The sequence below is a fragment of the Coptis chinensis genome, chromosome 9 (genome assembly GCF_015680905.1).
Source record: "Coptis chinensis isolate HL-2020 chromosome 9, ASM1568090v1, whole genome shotgun sequence".
In the NCBI taxonomy this organism is placed as follows: domain Eukaryota; kingdom Viridiplantae; phylum Streptophyta; class Magnoliopsida; order Ranunculales; family Ranunculaceae; genus Coptis; species Coptis chinensis.
In genome coordinates, this window is record NC_141464.1 from 13,686,730 (window position 1) to 13,705,875 (window position 19,146).

General features: G+C 39.6%; 1 protein-coding gene across 1 annotated transcript; it reads right to left on the reverse strand.

The window, feature by feature from the left end:
- Positions 1-17,449: 17,449 nt before the first annotated feature.
- On the reverse strand, positions 17,450-17,959 carry LOC147474847 (uncharacterized). Its single transcript, XM_086585206.1, has one exon. The coding sequence runs from the start codon at positions 17,957-17,959 to the stop codon at positions 17,450-17,452; it is 510 nt and encodes a 169-aa protein (XP_086441332.1).
- Positions 17,960-19,146: the final 1,187 nt, after the last annotated feature.

The window sequence follows — 19,146 nt, forward strand, 5'->3', positions numbered from 1 at the left end:
ATAGTGTCAGCATATGTGTGCGGACAATAGGATCATCTGAAGGTATGGCTTTGGATAGAACTAAACGGGAAACAATCAGGACCTCCAACCCATGAATTTTAGTTAGGCAATGAGTGTTGATATTTATTTGTGCATGTGACTACAACATGAACCAAATGTAAGAAGCTATGAAGCACAGACACTAGATCGCGATTGATCCTAAACCAGCAGAGACAGTTGACCGACGAAACGGAAACAGAGCCAGAAGGAAGGACAAGAATATGTTATACTACTACTAGTAAGAGTTGTTTAGATTGAAATATAGAATCTTTGCTATATGACTAAAAAAGAAAAAAATATATATTATATTCTAAATTTGATATAGAATCTGTTATATAACTGGATGTGGCAGTATAAAAGAAATGAATTAAGCAGAAATTGCATTTTATCCAAGAAAAGAACGTAAGTCGGGTGGAAGCCTAAAAAAGCTAATTCTTAGAGGTTACACACATTTTGCTAAAACATAACTGCTGTTAGAATTTGTGTTTGATGCAGTATCTGAAATGTATTCTGATAGTTAAGGTGACATAGAGGTGGTACAAGAGATTGTTGTGGTTTCAATGTCTTTTCTTGTTGTTGCATGTTGGTGTGAACAAGAATTTATGTTTTGATTGATCCTAAAGTCGAATTTCTATTACTACAGGAACTTGAAGGATCTTTGTCTCGAAGGAACTATATCACCTAAACTTGGGAACCTTACTCGTGTTAAGTCCATGTAAGCACATGATGGTTCTTCACTCTCAAAGTAATAATGCTTTCATAGTTTTAGTATCTCGGTGTTCCCGAGATGTTGTCAGGTGCGATTAGTCTACCCATCATTGGCATCGGGACAATGTTATCGTAGTTTAGTTTCTTGGTCGGACTTTAGTATTATCAATGTTACTTCAGTACCCACCAAGAATGCTAGTGTGAGAAGACCAATGTATTTATGCAGAATTGTATACATTTCTAAGGATGTGCCTAGAGAGATGCTTTGCTCTTCTTATATTGATGTTGATGTTAATACTTATGCTTTTAATGCAGTGTTTTGTGCAATAACTCTTTCTCTGGAGCTATCTCTGAAGAGATCAAAGATCTGGAGGATCTAGAGGTACTGGACTTGGGGTACAATAACTTCAACGGTCCACTTCCAGTAGACCTAGGCAGCAATCTTTCTTTGACGATACTGTGAGCATTTGGATTTTAACTTTTGAGTTCTGATAAACTTCTCCTAGGTATTCACCATTTAGTGTGGACTACATCACCTTCACTATCACCATTTAGTTTTCCATCTCCTTCACCATCACCATTTAGTTCTCCATCTACTTTTCGTTGCTTAATTAGTTTCAACTTTTTGTACATGAAAGTGAAATGTATATTTCTTCAGTGGAAATTTGTCTATAACAACCTTTCTTATGTTAGTGTACTGCAAGGATGGTATTTTATGGGATTGCAGGTTTTTTTTGTGGTGGTGCAATTAGTTTTGATATTTAAAAAAAAATAATTAAATTATATCGGTTACAGAATAACCGATATGATAACATTTCCTAAAACCGATATAAGAAATATTTTTTATATCGGTTTTTCTATTAGTTATATCAATTTTTCAACAATTTATGATATAAAGAAATTGAATATTACATCACTTAAAGATTAACCGATTTGAGACACCTATTATATTGGTTACGTTTACCTATTATATCGGGGGCTCTTATATCGGTTTGAAATTGATTGAAAAACCAATATGATAAGTCTATTATATCACTTTTTAGCCGATATAAAATCCCTTTTTTTAAGTAGTGTTATAATAACAAAACTAAGAGGATAGATGATCCTACAAGCATCAAATGCTTGTAGCTGATGATCCCATCAGCTCAAAAGAAAAAAAAATCCATCAAGTATGATACAGAATAACAGAATTACAGATACTAAAACTTAGGTTTGCCTAAAAAATACGAGCAAGACGATTCGGTTACATGGTATGTGACAATGAAAACCAATGAACAATTTTCTACACCAATAACCTGGCATAGTTGAAGTAAAATGAATTTAACGAATATAAAGTAAGGAGAATCAAACAAAGAATTCAATAATTAAAAACCAAACACCCAACGAAATAATCATACAACAAAACAATGACAAAAAATCAATCATACTCATAAATTAACAAAAATATTACAAAGAAATTTATTAGAACCTGAAATACTACAGGAATTGTGTATAGAAATAGTGGAGAGAACCTCAATTCCTGTAGATAAACACTAAAAAAAGGTAAATAAATTACGACTAGGGGATAAGAGAGAATGGAGTATATATGAAATAGAATAAACCATTACTAAAGATTCGAGTTTGAAGTAATAACCAAAAAACACAAAACCAAAAATCAGAACTTGATGTATATAAGTCAGGATATTTTCTAAATTTAAAGGACGTACCAGTCGAGAATCAGTAACCAAAGAAGCTTTGACGTTGTTGATTCACCAGATTTAAGCTAAAACAAGACCAATGGTCTAAGATTAATGGACGAAATCAGTAAGAGAAAATAGAAAGAAAAAAACGATGATGAAAAAATGGCTTTTAGCAATTTGAAGAAGAGATTATCTTAAAAATCCTTACTTACAATTTTTGTGGTACACTCGGCCTCCTCAGTCAATGAAGAATGTTTTTTTTTTTTCTTTTATCCTTTTTTTATGAGTAGTGGTAGTTTCTTTTCTAGGGTTTCTTTTGGTTTCCCAAATTGTTAGCGCAAGGTGACCTCCAAAACAATTCCCAGCTAAAATCATCCCGCCTAATACCCTTACGTGACACTAATGGGGCTGCAATTACAATCGTATAGAAAAATAGAAATTGGGTAAAAAAAAAAGAAATTGTAATATTAAATTTATTAAAGACGCCAAGGGCGTTGCCAAAGGCAAAATACTTTTTGGCGGCCACTACGTCGTAGCTGGTGCTCAATTTTTTCATTAAAAATGAAATGTCACTTAAACAATAATTTTAAACAAATGCTTTTGCAACGCCAGCTAGTGTCACACCAGTTATATCCCAATCGAGTGGTACTAACAAGACAGAAACGTTTGACCAGCGCCATTAGGCATTGCAAATGCTATGCTTTACCAATGAAAAGTAGGCGCTGTAAAAAGGTGCGTTGCAACAGATCCCTTCTGTTGTAGTGTCCCTAATCATCTGAAGAGGCTTGTGCTTTCAACATCCCTAATGCACCTTGGTGACAACATCTGAATTTGGCTTGGGAACCCCCTGCCCAACAACACTCTCCTCAGGGTGTCAACAACGCTCCTGTACGACCACCCGCGAACTAGAATTCTTATCGTCAAGGAAATCCTCCGCAATTCCAGCAAGGGCAAAGTAATTTTCCCAACAACGCAAATATAGGGTACCAAAACAACCGCAGCCTTGTTCCCGCTAATCAAGGATATGGCTACCAAAATCAACCTGTAAACAATAACCGTGAACTTGTTCATCTTTGCTCCACCGATTCAATCCATTCTTGATAAAAGCTGGCGAAACTTTTCTGACTTACATGAATCAACAGAATCAAATCCTAGCATCTATCCAACAATCTCTTCAACTGTTAGCACAGGATAAAAGTCAAAAGGGCGTATTTCCTGGCCAAGCAGTTCCAAACCCTAAGCCTAGAAACACTGCCTTTGAACTCAACAATGCACCAGGATCTAGTAATCCCAGCCAGGGTGTGGTAAATGCCATCACCACTTTTCGTTCTGGCCCAACCATCAAAAATCACATACGTATGCCAGATGTCGAATCAACGAAAGCCGTGGCTGACGTCATTCCAACTCCTACCTTGCAGCCTATAGCGGACGAAGTTGTTCCTTCCAAATCTACACCCACGTCCCTAGGGAAAGACACCACTGTTCCATATGCACGATTCCGCCCAAAAGCTCCATTCCCTGCCTATTTGGTAAAGAACAAACCTGACGAACATTTCGATGAGATACGTGAAACCTTCAAAAATTTGACCATAAACCTACCTTTTCTAGATGCGCTTAAGCATTTGCCCAAGCATGCCAAGTTTTTGAAGGACTTGTGCACCATCAAACGACGTACGAATGTTCCTTACTAAGCAGTTTCTTTCGATTACTACTACCAATGGTGTGGTTAAATACAAAGACCCAGGTCGACCAACTGTACCATGCACGTTAGGCGACAAGTATACCACTACCGCACTTTTAGACCTAGGCGCTAGTGTTAACCTACTTTCCTATTACTTATTTAAGCAGTTAGGTCTTCATGAATTAAAACCTTCCAATATCACTCTGCAACTCGCGGATCGCTCCATCAAGTTCCCAAAGGGCATAGTAGAAAACGTCATAGTCAAGGTGCAAGATTTTTACTACCCAGTTGACTTTGTCATTCTAGATACCGAAGTGGCCTATGACTCCATTCCTATCATCTCGGGATGTCCATTTCTTGCAACTGCTAACGCTCTCATAAATTGTCGGGACGGCTCAATGACATTGTCTTTCGGGAACTTTTCTGTCGAACTCAACGTGTTCAAATTAATGAAACAATTTCCCAATCCTATAATGGAGGGTGAGATTAGCTTGGTTGATAGTCTAGCACATGATTATTTCACAAACTCTTTTCCTAAAGACGAGGTACACCAATTTCTTTCTTTTAATAATCCTGAGTTTGATGATGACTCGTACATTAAGGACGATATCCACGTATTATTAGAATCAGTACTACTATTTGACCCTACTGCTGCGTTGCAAACTGATTCAGAAGAACCGGACTCGCTCTTTTCCATTGAAGAGACAGCCCCTCACTAATCTTTGATCCCCAATCCTCCAACTCCGGATTTAAAATCTCTACCCTCTGATTTGAAGTACGTACATCTCGATCCCGATGGTAGTCACCCTATAATAATTTCTTCTCACTTAACTATCGACGAAGAAGCACGTTTGATTCATATCATTCGTGAACACCGCTCCACTATCGGTTGGTCCTTAGATGATATCAAAGGAATAGACCCTAGTGTATGCACTCATCGCATACATCTGGATGACGGCTCAAAGACATCGCGAGAACCACAACGTCGCCTTAATCCCGCCATAAAAGAAGTGGTGAGAGAGGAAGTTTTACGTTTACTTGATTCGGGTATCATATACCCAATCTCTAATAGTGACTGGGTCAGTCCTGTCCATGTTGTTCCCAAAAAGTCCGGCATTCAAGTTGTACAAAATAAAAATGGTGAATGCATCTCCACTCGCATTCCATTAAAATGGAGAATTTGCATTGACTATCGCAAACTTAATGCCAGAACACGTAAAGATCACTTCCCTTCCCATTCATTGAACCAGATGCTAGATCGTTTAGCCGGTCATGCTTACTACTGTTTTCTTGATGGCTATTCCGGCTACTTCCAAATTGTCATCGATCCTGCCGATCAAGAAAAGACAACTTTTACATGTCCCTTTGGAACCTTTGCATACAAACGAATGCCTTTTAGTCTTTGCAATGCCCCAGGCACTTTCCAACGCTGCATGCTTCACATTTTCAGTGATATGGTGGAACGTTATATGGAAGTCTTCATGGATGATTTTTCCATTTATGGAAATTCCTTTGATGACTGCCTATCCAACCTTTCTAAAGTGTTAACACGTTGCGAAGAGAAAAATCTGGTACTTAATTGGGAGAAGTGTCATTTCATGGTTACCAAAGGCCTTGTTCTAGGTCATATTGTTTCGAAAGATGGGATAGAGGTTGATAAAGCTAAAATTGTTAAAATTGCTTCGCTACCTTTCCCACAAACAGTTCGTGATATCCGTGCATTTTTAGGCCACGCTGGGTTTTACAGGTGATTCATTCAGGATTTTTCTAAAGTTGCTCGACCCTTAACCAATCTCCTACTTAAGGATACGGTATTCGACTTCAATTTCAATTGCAAACAAGCGTTTGATACTCTGACTACCGCTCTTATCATTCAACCCCCTGATTGGTCTCAACAATTCGAACTGATGTGTGACGCTAGCGACTTTGCTATTGGCGCCGTACTAGGCCAACGACATGATGACAAACCCGTTGTCATTTACTACGCTAGTAAAACTCTTAATGATGCTCAACGTAATTACACAACAACTGAGAAAGAGTTCCTAGCTGTTGTCTATGCTTTGGATAAGTTTCACCCTTACCTAGTTAGATCATCTACCATCGTATATACTGACCATGTCGCACTTTGGTACTTACTCGCATAAAAAGACGCAAAACAGCAATTGTTTCGCTGGATCCTTCTATTGCAAGAATTCACCCTGGAAATCAAAGACAAGAAAGGAACCGAAAATGTCATGGCCGACCATTTATCGAGGCTGGTTGGTGACAGTGATAATGATTTTGAAGCCATCTGTGATTCCTTCCCAGACGAATATTTGTACTCTATTTTCTCCTCTCCATGGTACGCAGATATCGTCAACTACCTAGTTATTGAGGAAGTTCCTTCCTCTTGGTCATGTCCTGATCATAAAAAGTTCTTATCCACTGTAAAATTTTATTTTTGGGATGACCCCTACCTCTTTAAGTATTGTTCTGACCAACTCATTCATCGCTGCATTCCTGACTGGAAGCACACCGACGTATTATCTTTTTGCATGAAAAATCTTGCGGTGGTCATTTCAGTGGGAAGAAAATTGCGGTCAAGGTGTTACAATGTGGTTTTTACTGGCCTATCCTTTTTCGCGATGCACATGAACATTGTATAGCTTGCATTCGTTGTTAGCACCTAGGTCAAATTACCAAACGCAATATGATGCCCCTTAATCCTATCTTAATTGTGGAAATTTTTTATGTTTGGGGCATTGATTTTATGGGACCCTTCCTTATTTCTCAAGGTTTTTTCTACATTCTAGTCGTTGTAGACGAGTGGCCAAGTGGAAGTCTCCAACAGAGAGATAAAGTCCATTCTGGAGAAAACTGTTAATCCATCAAGAAAAGACTGGTCTCTCCGCTTATCAGATACCTTGTGGGCATACCAAACAGCATTTAAGACACCTATAGGGATGTCTCCTTGCCGCATTATTTTGGAAAACCTTGTCATCTGCTAGTTGAACTTGAGCATCGTGCCCTTTGGGCAATCAAAAGCCTCAATTACAATATCAACGCGGAAGGCAAGAAGCGTAAACTGCAATTAAATGAGCTTGAGGAGATTCGGAGTGATACTTATGATTTCTCGAAATCCTACAAAGCTAATATGAAAAGAGTGCACGACAAGCACATTTTGCGTAAAGATTTCAAAATTGGCCAAAAAGTTTGACTGTACAACTCCAGATTACACATTTTTCCTGGTAAATTGAAAACACGATGGTCTGGTCCTTTCATTGTGTCAACTATGACACATTATGGGGCAATCTCTTCGCTTAATCCACAAGATAACACCGAATTTCCAGTAAATGGACAACGCCTCAAACATTACCATAAGTTACGCTCCCCAACTGTTGAACAGACTCTTCTTCAGGATCCAGTCTACATAGACTAGATGTTTTGTTTGGCGTACTCAATCTTGTTTCTGTAGAGGGTACGCCATTTAGGTAGCCGGGCCATCTTTTATTTTATGAACTCAATAGTTTTTTGAAGTGTGTGGTTGCAAGGGCTGGAACCGTAGTCCACAAAAACTCTATTTTAGAATTGAGTATAAATATTTTCTGCAACACGAGCAAACGTTCCTACTGGTAAACGATGGGTACCAAAAATTTCACCTCCTTCCTTCTCTTCCCTTTTCTACTCTCTACCTCGTAAACTTCAGCTAATCATTTGGTGTAAGTCTCATTCATCACGATTAGGTAATGGTCATAGTACTTTTGCTCGTAAACAACGTGTGCGAAGGATGGGGTGGTGTATACATTGTCAAACACCCTTCTGTCTAGGTATTGACTTCCTATCCGACACTAGCCAGTTTAAGGTATACTTTTGTCTAACACCAGCTGCGCAGGATAAACTTCATCGCCACGCCGTTTCTCTCACAGGTTGGGATTCGTCTTGAAGATCTGACATTAAAAGACTCACCTTGTAGATATGTATATATTGTGCATTAAGTTGTGCATATAGAGATTCGTGTTCAACCTCGAATGTTGCATACTTAGAACACGTACGGGCAATGGATTCCACCAGACCAACCCCTAGAATTGGTTACTTTGAGTTCCCTTTGGGGCGGTTTGAGGATAGCCGTATGTAATTTGGGAAATATTATTAGACCGTAGCGCGCACGGTCCAGGATGGTACCGTCCTGCCCCTAACCCTATAATACATAGAGGTAAAGCCACAGTCTGGCTGGATTGGGTTCGCTCTAGAGCCGACATGACAGTTGTCTATGAATTTAGATGGTGACTCTTCTGGACATCCAGTGTTCTTCACGTATATCTCCCTTGTATATAAATAAAATCTTTGTTTATAAATAAAACACCCTCCTTCTTTTCAAAAATTCTTTTGACCTTTGAGAATGACTCATATAATTAAATAGCATTTTTTGTACCAATCATTTTGATAGCTCATTCATCCAATTCGGAGTCCGAACAAGTCCTGTGTGAGCGTTTACATTTTTTAGGCTTATTTCGTGCTTTAGGCTTGATTTGGGCTTGGAAAATTTTTTGGGCCCAACCAAATCTCATATTCTCGGTCCATTTAAACCCGAGACAACCCACCACACGCGTCACAACCTCGTTTTTCTTCTTCCTTAAAAACCAAATCTTGTTCCCTCTCGATTAAGTCTCGCACGAGACAGGCCCATGTTATATCCAGGTCTCGCGCGCGACCCCTACAGCCCCGAATCCAATTCCTTTCCATCAGCAACTCCCATTTCTCCCCCTCAGCTCAAATCAATAGCCAGCCTCTTCCTAAGAGCACTAATGGCCGGAAACAGGTGAATTTTGGTGGAGAAATATTTTGGAGCTCTATTCGAAAATGGGATGTTTGCTCCATTCTTTGATACGAAAATACACTCTAGAGGATGGGAGTACTTGTTGTATGCTAATGGCGGGCTATATTCTAAGGATTTGGTGATGAAATTTTACGACAATGGGAGCTTTAATGGCGACCATTTTTGGGTTACCATCGACAGTGTGCGCCACGAAGCCACACCCGCTTTGATCTCCGGGATCACGAGCATTCCTCTGGTTGACCACGTGCTGACTCAGCAGCTGTCCGTGTAACCATGAACCTATGACCTAATGCTCAACACGCTAATCGAGGGTGAGTACAACATAGATGGAAAATGAGCGTATCAGCGCTCGGTGCGACGGAACCAGCTGGCTGTGACTAAATGGCTGGGACAGAACGTCATTGGTACCTCGAAGCCCTCGGACATCAACAAGACTTTCCTCCACCTTCTCTGGATCCTCCAGGAGTGCAAGGGTAACTTCTGCATAGTTACCTTTCTTTTTTATATTATTACGCATGCCATTCTCAGGTCAGCCCCTCTTGTCGTTCTTGTAACGCAAGTTATGATTAATTTGGGTTTCTTGTCTACCACCCCATTACTCCCAATACCACTAAATGAGAATATGCTTGTTTTCAAGAAATGCATATTGGGCCCTTGGGAACCCACAACACCAATGGCTGCTGAGCACCCTAACGTAGGCCCATCTCACCCACCCTTCTTTGATGAAACTGCTATGAGTAAGATGAGCCACCCTATGGATGCCTTACGTGCTATGAACAGTGGTTTGATAGACATGTACACTCGCCAGGTATCGATGAAACATACCTTGGGGGAGTTAAGGACGAATATGACTACTCGCCACGAGTCGCTGATAGACAGCATGGGCGAAATCCAGCAGGAAATGTGAGCTTCCATGACTGCATTTCAGGACCATATGACTACTCACCAGAACTAGTTCCAGAGAATGCTCATGGCGAACCAACATCAGTTTCAGGCTCAGGTGTTGGATACTCTGAGTGATATCCAGGAGCAGCTAGCCTCCACGGGAGCTCATACTGCACGCTGTCGTAGGACTCCTGGTTCTTCTTCTGCAGCCCCAAAATCAAATCAAATCAAATCAAAAGGGAATGCAAAAGCTTGAAAAAAGCCAAGTATGGAAACCCATGTTAGAAGTAGGAAAGAAAATAAGGATTTCTCTAGTATAAATATCTCGAAGACCTTATTCTCTCATACTTATCATTTTTGAATTTTCCATTCCATTTTCTTCTACACTACCTCCTAAGCCCCATAACACCTAATAAAGACCTCTAGCTCAATTAGGAGTAGGATAATGTGATAATAAGTAGTAGTTATGACTTCTCGACCTCGGCTCCTCTGACTGTCATTGAGTATGTAAGAAAAAGTGTGCCCACTGCACACTGGAGATAGCAAGACTGAATAGAAAAATAAGAGAGAAATTGTGTTTCGACACATACCTGTGAGAACCTACTTAAGGACGCTATCCAAAAGATCCAGAAACGGCCCTACTCGTACATTTCATTGCAAAGATCATTGCATGCATGCTCATATGTAGATGTTTTGATTATTGTATGTATATTAACTTAAATTTTGAAAGAATTATTTCTTGTTTCCGCCCCTAGTGAGATGTATAGATATCTGAGATTAATTAAGGAAACAAGCCTTTGTTACTGAGTTGTTGTAGTATAAATGAAGTTTGTGAGTATCTTCTCTGGAAAACTCTCACGAGGCTATAACTCGTCCACTAGGGAATTTCTAGTGGTTCAAGGCCTTGTTGCATACGGTCAATGCAACCACACTCTGCGAAATAAGACTTAGCTTAGGACAACACATTTTTTGGCCATTTATCATTTTAATGCCTCTTCTTTGCTTGAGGACAAGCAAAGTGCTGTTTGGGGGTGGTGTGATAAGCACCCAAAACTGTAATATTAAACCCCGAGAGACATAGCATTTTGGTCAAATATGTTTTTAATAATCATGTAATAATTGTATTTTCGTACTCTTGCAGGTTTCCGCAGTTAACGTGAATATGATAATAAAACATGCATCGAAGTACGGGAATACAAAAATATTTAAATTTTTCCCACTCAGCCCCAGTGAAGCCCAACAATGCCTGACTAGAGCCGAAGTTTCCAAAGGAACAAAACCAGTGCAGAATGGGTTCACATGTATAGAAGCAGCAAACTTCCGAAGCTCACATCTTATAAATCTGGACGCCGACGTTGGCTAGTGAACTGCCAGAGCGACCAGGGCGACGAACTTTACATAAAGACAGAAAGTTGTAAAAATGCCAAAATTGGCACCGCCACTGGACACACTAAGTGGACCCACTCTGCGGGCCCAAAAGGCATGACGAGTCAGCATAGGCAGGTGGCAAGTGATGGTCACAATTTTGTGCCCCCTTGCAAAAGGAGAAGATACGTACCAATTCAAAGTTTGAATTGAATTGGCTGAAGACAAAACATTAATTGCAAAGGAATACAAATGAGGAAAAGACAAAAAGCAAATTAAACCAAGTAAAGCCAAAACTTTGTATTTCAAATTTTTGAATGTCTCAATTCAACAAAAGGACGAAACAAAAATTAAAGGCTTCACGAGAGACCAGCCTATATATATGTAAGGGGGGTCTTCAATATTCGGCCTTCAGCATTTTATACTTTAGCATTGCTCAGTAGTTAGTTAGCTTTAATTTATCGTCTGTAGCTTCATTCCAGTACTTTACATTCCGTCATTTTCTCTTCCAGCAACTTCAATACTATAAGTTATTTTTTCTTAATTAAAGTAATTTCTTTTCAAGTTTAATTCCCATCTTGCATTTACTTATTTATTATATACAGCAAGTTTAATTATTCCTCTAATGACCATGAGCTAATCCCCCCCCCCCCCTCAGGGGGAGGGTTATGCTGCTCGTGTGAGAATCTGGATTGACTCTTTAATATTCTAGAATCACTGCTTAGGAATTAGGTGTAGATTATACATCCGGTCCCAAAATGACTGAGACTGTACAAATTTGGAGTGTTGATGCTCCAGAACAGTCTCGCGAGAGACCCAAAGTGTCTCGCACGTGACTCGCTGGTGTCAGACAGCTCTGCAATTTGTCCAGTTGATGTAGAATCGAACCAGGAGCTGAAATGATATTCCAGAGATGAAATATTTGTTCAACTCCTTATGCTAGTGCAATGCGACTCAGAGATGTGCGCATTTCGCTAGGGATCGATACTCGATGTCGCCTCTAGTTTGTCTATGAACTCGAGACGGATTAGAGCCGTAGTGATGTGGTAGTATAAACTGTTGAAAATGATTCTTTCATGAGTATGAATTAACCCTCTCCCTGTTTCTCTATCTTTGTTTATTTACGTCAAAATCACCATTATTTATTTACATTTCTTTGCATTACCATAATTTACTTAAACCAACTAAATAACCTAAAATCCTACTCACCAAAAGTTGTAAATCTAGTTGTGAACCTTGCCGAGCCCTAAGGTTTGGACGATCCCTTACTCGACCTATCCTACCAAACCCACGTGAGTAAGGTAACTTGACTAAACGAACAACATTTACGCACTTTGGACTTTGGACTTTGGTCTTCGGATTTCGGACTGTGGACTTCGGACTTAAATAATAAATACCAAAAATGTGAATTTAGCATTTTATCAGAGAACCTTATATAACTTTCACACATGTGGTTTTCAAAAGGCTTGTGAGTGTAACCATGAGGTGTCAAGCAGTTATGTCGCCATGTCATGTAAATACCTTTTGCAGAATGACAGAACATATAAGGCAATGCACATGAGAGCATTGGTTAAAAAGTGGACTTCAGTAGATATCAGTTACAGAACTACGTGGTGGGGAATGGAAAAGGCTCTCGAAGAGGTGCGTGCGTTGCAAGACGGTCAATTTATGTTCTTATTTGAAATGCCTTTTTAGGCTCTCTGTTAAACGGACAGCTTATACAGTGTCATATAGGCAGCTTAGATATGTAACTGATCAAGTTTTTTGAGACACTATATACGCTGTGAACGACACTATATACTCTGTAGACCTATAAATAGACTGTGATTCAGTTGAACACTGTATTAAGATATGTTATTGTATTTACATAGGAAGATGTTGTAAGATCTGAATGACCCTATATAATCTGAGGCTTCCACTATATAAGAATTGAAAGACAGCTTATATATGTAGCTTATAAAGTTGTTCCAGACACAATACAATTTCTTTGATATAAGCTGTGATAGACACTATATTGGATGTGAAAGATAGCTTAGAAATTAAACTTTTTAGGTTGTTCATGACACTATACAGGTTGTGAAAGCCACTATGTAAGCTTGGAAATACATGCTATAAGTTGTACACCTTTTAGACCTAATAGACTGTGATTCAGCTCAGTACTGTATTCAGATATGTTATTGTATTCCCATAGGAAGAAGTGGTATTAACTATAATTGTAATATCTACAGATTCAAGGTAGTTTCGGCCAGTCCTATCAACTACTCAACACCTACAGTAAAGAATTTAGGAAGGTTGATCGCTTCAGCTTTACAGAGCTGCAAAGAGTGGGAAACACAGACCGCTTCAAGTGTTACTTCTAGAGCTATGGGATTACTGTGAGGAGCTTCTGTCACACATGTAGGCCACACATAGAAATAGATGGCACACATTTGAGGGGAGATCAAGAGGATGTCTGATTTCGGGCATTGCTGTTGACGGTGATAATCATGTTTTCCCTGTTACTTTTGGTCTAGTTAGCGGTGAAGACAACGAGAACTACAATTGGTTTTTGCGTTACCTAGGAGACCAAGTGGTTGGGTATGAGACACCGTTAGTTATCATATCTAACCGGCATCCCAGTCTGGTAGTCAAAGTCCTTGAGGTGTTTCCACGGGCGAAACATGTCTTTTGCATGAACCACATTTGTAAGAACATGTTGGGTTTGACTCCGTCACTTCCGCTTAGGAGGAAGATTAAGACAGCAGTTAAGATAACTCAAGAGTGGTTTTTCCGTACTGTGATGAGAGATATAAAGAAGATGAAGTAAAGTGTCTACGATAAGCTTATGGAGATTCCGCTGGATAAGTGGGCATATCACGCCTCCATAGTAAAGAGATATAGCATTACCTACACTAACCATGTTGAGTGCTGGAACAACATGATTAAGGATGACAGAGCCCTTCCAGTTGTTTGTTTATTGGAAGCAATTAGGGAGAATCTCAGTGCGCACTACTGCAAGTACAGAAAAATGGTGGATGACTGGGCTACCCGCGCTGATGTAGGAACCGTTATTTTAGAATGAATATTTCTACAAACCGCAAACACCACTCGCAGAGGAATTAATGGGTGTCCACGATTTGTGATTGGAAACATACCTTTTAGATTCGGCTATGATAACTCTGAGAATCCAATAGCTATGAAATCCGAAATCAACCTCTTGATCTTCTGTTGTATTCCTATGCACAGAGTGGACGTTGTGTGGGCAACAATCTTCCAACCTCTTCTTTCTCTCTTGGTCTCTCTCACTCACAAAATTGGATCCGATTTCTGGATCTATTTTTCTTGAGCAAAACCTTGATTTTTCCTGTGTAGAAAAAACGGCCAGAGAAAGAGGTTTTCTTTATATAGGCTACAACAGGGACCATGAGGAGAAATTAGGGTTGGGCCTCCTGACGGGCTTGGGATTCCCATGTTCGCCCAGAACATACGGTCCAAGTCAGTCAACAAATGGCTTATTCTACTAAAGGCCATTGTTGCACTACCGCCCTAATCCCAAATTACGTGTCAGCGTTTATGGGCTCCATATTATATGCTTGTGGATCTCCCTGTGTTTAAGATATCGAATGTTCGTTGATTAAGTCAAATTACTGACAACTACATTAATCAACTTCTTATGTCCTTGAGTAGTACCACTCAACCTCATTGTCATGTCGGAATAAATCCACCTGCAGGGTTTACATGACAATCTTTTTGAGCTCCTCAAGGGGACATCATCAACCCGACTTCCTGCGGGTCACGGATTCTTTTTATAATCAACAGCACACCTTACATACAATATCATTACCCAATCCATCAAGTTTGTTGATTCACAAATGAATCTCACTCATTGATGATTTAATGCAATGTACAATGCACGTAAGTGCCCATTATTATATCCGGATTAAGAGGATAAGCATCCATAATAACAAAGGTGTTTGTTCTCTTATATAGTCAGTATAAAGAGAAACAACCTTACTTGGTCCTGTTCAATACACACAAAGTGTACTAGTGTAATCCTATAGTCAAGATAGACTAATACCAGATTATACTACAACCTGCATTTAATGGTTTGTCCAAATCCATCTAGGTTGTGAACGATTACTTATACTTTATAAGGTACTGATGATATGATCTTCTGTGTGTCCACACCATATCATCTACAATATAAAATATTAGACACATGCATATAACTAATATGCATAACATTTGGCCATATGATTCTCATTAAAAATATAAATAATTAGAGTTAATACAAAAGTAATGCTTTTAGTATATAACCCTATCATGTGAGAGGTTCACACTCAGGGTTACTGGTATGGTGCGAGCCAACATCACCAAGGTATTGGAATTCACACACTCAAGGGCTAGGACTGGGGAGTATCTAATCAAGACCGACCGCTGTCGAATATTTCGTGTCAATCTTGAAAATATGGTCTGCTCATGTGGGTATTTCCAACATATGGGAATCCCGTGTGCGCATGCATGCAAAGCCATAAGTGTGAGCCACCAAGCTTGTCATATGACATATGTCGATTCGTACTACAATACTGCAAATTGGCAACGGTGTTATCGTGAGGTGTGGGTTAGCATTCCGAGTAAGGAGCAGTGGGAAATTAATGAGGAGGAAGAGCACATCCTGCCCCCTCCCTTGAAGCATAAACTTGGTCAGATTTCTATGAAGATAAGAGCAGAGCATAAGGGTCCAAAGTGTAAAAGATGTTGCACTTTGTGCAACATGAAAGGGCGTAACAGACGTACATACAAAAACTTTGTTGATGACAAGTGGGCTGAGCACCGTCCTGCAAACCCCGAAGCAGTTGACAAACGTCGCAAGCTATGATAGTAACAGTTCTGACTTTGTCGCCATTTAGGACACAAGATAAAGCAGTTGACATTTTTTTGCCATTCTTCCCTTTTGGAATTGCAACTGTTTGTTATTGATATTTTAGTTGTTACAATAATGGGATTTTGTGGGTACTTTTGAACATGTAATTGGTTATGGCTTCAACTGCTTTACCTTTAACTTTGCAATTATCTGATGTGGCTTCAACTGTTTATAGTTTCTCTTGAAGATACTATATAAGGTGTATATAACACGATATAAGCTATTGACAATATTAAATAGTCTTCCGAGTATCCTATATTAGGTCCATGCAAAAAGTATCTTGGCAAACGATTTGGGAGATACACTATTGCGATTTTAATGATTCTAACTTGTGCAGTTGCTCAATTGTTGTGTGGTTAGTGACTAAAATGGCAAAATTATCGTCTTCTTACTGTAAATGATGATCTTGAATTCAAAGTATTATTTATCACAATTTTTTATGTGAATTTCGCGCAAGTAACAGATGGAGTTTGTGGGAATAATGGGTGCCCCCATTTTTATCTCTTATTTATTTGGGCCAGTATTTAGTTTGGTAGTTGCAAGAGTTGGACTTTGGCACTTGTAAATGGTTCGGGGCCATAATTGGTTACACTGACTTGTCCTTGCTAGAACTGATTTATGTATTAAACAGACATGTTTGCACAGCTTATAATGCAAACGGACATCATATATATCATGCCTTCTCTTAAACGGATTATCCGTGAATGGACATGGAGTCTTGAACAACTTATTATTTAATGGCATTAAACACATATATAGTGCCTTGAACCACGTGCATATATGCTTATTAAGATGGTCGTGGGATTTTCTGCATATATAGTGCCTTGAGCAGCTTATAATATTGTGCCTTGAACGCTTATATAGTCTTGATGAACCATTTCGATAGTACTATTGCTATTTTCTAGAATCTAACTTGTCCATTCTAACTTTATATATAGAATAAATAAGCGGACCATTTTTTTTTTTTTTTTTGCTAAAAGGTAATTGATTAACTTAAAAGAATAAAGGTTACAAGAAGAAAAAATAAGAACATTATGACATGACTGGACTAAGAAGGATAAAACAAACATGTACCCTTCTCAATACAACAATGCTTAGTGAGTAAATCTAAAGTACGTAGTATTGTGGTTCTCAAGATGTCTCACGAATGGAGGTCGAGTCTGCCACCATACAGTTTACCCTTTAGTTAGCCCTGCTCCTTGTCTAGCACAGCAATCTGCTCCCAAATTAGTTTCCCTCCAGATTGAGGTGATATTAATCCATGTTGCTTGCACTTGTAATAGCTGCCATCGTGCCCTGACTCTCCAGTGCATATTACCTTGTTGAAAAGCTTGGACTACTACAGAAGAGTCTGATTCCACCCATATATGCTTCTATCCCATTTCTATAGCCTTTGTGACTCCTTCCACAATCGCATATGTCTCCGCCATGTAGTTGGTAGAAACTCCCAATCCACCCGTTGCAGCCCCAAGGAAAGCCCGATTATGATCTCTATAAACAGCACCCCACCCTGAGATACCTGGATTACCCCTAGAACTTCCATCTGCATTCATCTTTAATATTCTAGGCGGGGGAAGATTCCAGTAACATTCGAAGATTTTTGGATATTTTTGAAGTTTGTGGCTGAGTTTGAATGCTCGAAGTACCTTCAGATCTCTCATTGAGTTCTCCATGTGTCCCGAGGACTTATGATAAGCCCTTACTGTTGCCCTTCTAATCAAGAAACAGATTTCTCTGAAGTTGGAACTCTTGCTATCATACATTACCTTGTTGCAATTCTTCCATAGACTCACTAGGCTGGTCAAGGAGCATGCCTTCCACATATCCAGAATTAATGAGCTGTAGTGCTTACCTTGTTGCTGAATATCATTCAGAGATTCCATGCTCTGGGTGAGATCGAAGCACTGCCCTGCATACTGCCACACCCTCTTTGCCAGTTCGCATTGGAATAAAAGGTGATCCAATGTTTCCTCTTGTTCCCTACAGAAGCTACATCACGAGGCCAGCTGGAATTTTCTTTTTTTCAGCTGTTCATCTGTTCTTGCGGCACCATGAGCCAACTTCCAAGCTATTCCTTGCGTCCTTGGTAGGATATGTGCACTCCATATGAAGTTACACCATACGGGCTTGTGGGCCTTGGCTCTTATGTCCTCATGTGCTGCCGAGACAGTGAATTGTCCATTATGCGTTGATATCCATATTCTTTCATCTTCTCGGGTGCTATGTGGCTGTTGAATTTCTGCCTTTTCCATGCTAATGTGATTTAGCACTTGAACCATGTTGTTAGAAAAATGCCAATCCTCTCCATGTATGCAATCAGTCAGAGTTGCTTGAAGCTTCATAATCTCCTTTCTGTCCTCCTGAAAGAAATCGCAGATAGGTTTCCTCATTAGCCAGTTGTCCCTCCATATGTTTATATCCTTGCCATTGCCCACTATCCATCCATGAAAAGGAGCCATTTCCGTGAGGGCCCATCGTATTCCCAGCCACACTGTTGATGACTTGTATTTGGACCATCCCCCAACTCTGTTAGTGTACTTGCCCTTCATAAATGATGACCAGTCACCGTCTTCTATTAGTAGACACCAAGCTTGTTTCATGAGCATTGCAAGATTGATGTCTTGCAATCGTCTTATCCCCAGCCCACCTTCCTCCACCGGTTTGCATGTCTTATCCCAAGATACTGTTATTATTTTTCTCTCGGATGGATTGCCGCTCCAGATGAAGTTTCTGATGATGCTCTCGCATTCCTTCAAGACTGATTTTGGCCATCTATAAATAGCCATATTGTGGACAGGAATGCTGTTAAGCACATGTCTTGCTAAAACCACTCTGCCCTGAACCTTCCCAGAGGTAAGCCAATAATCCCATACATAATTGTTGGGTTCAGTTAGGTATAGGATTACCATCGTTTAGAACCTTCCCAGAGAGAGTCTTTTAATCCATGCTTTCAATATCGGATATCTCGGCCGATTAATCGCAAATTAATCGCGTATCACTTGTAAACCGATTAGTTTTTAACAATTTTTTAACTTTTCCTCACTGAACCGATTTAATCACCGAATTGACC

Coding starts and splice junctions, on each gene's coding strand:
- LOC147474847 (XM_086585206.1), bottom strand. CDS start 17,959: ATGGAATCTCTGAATGATATTCAGCAACAAGGTAAGCACTACAGCTCA.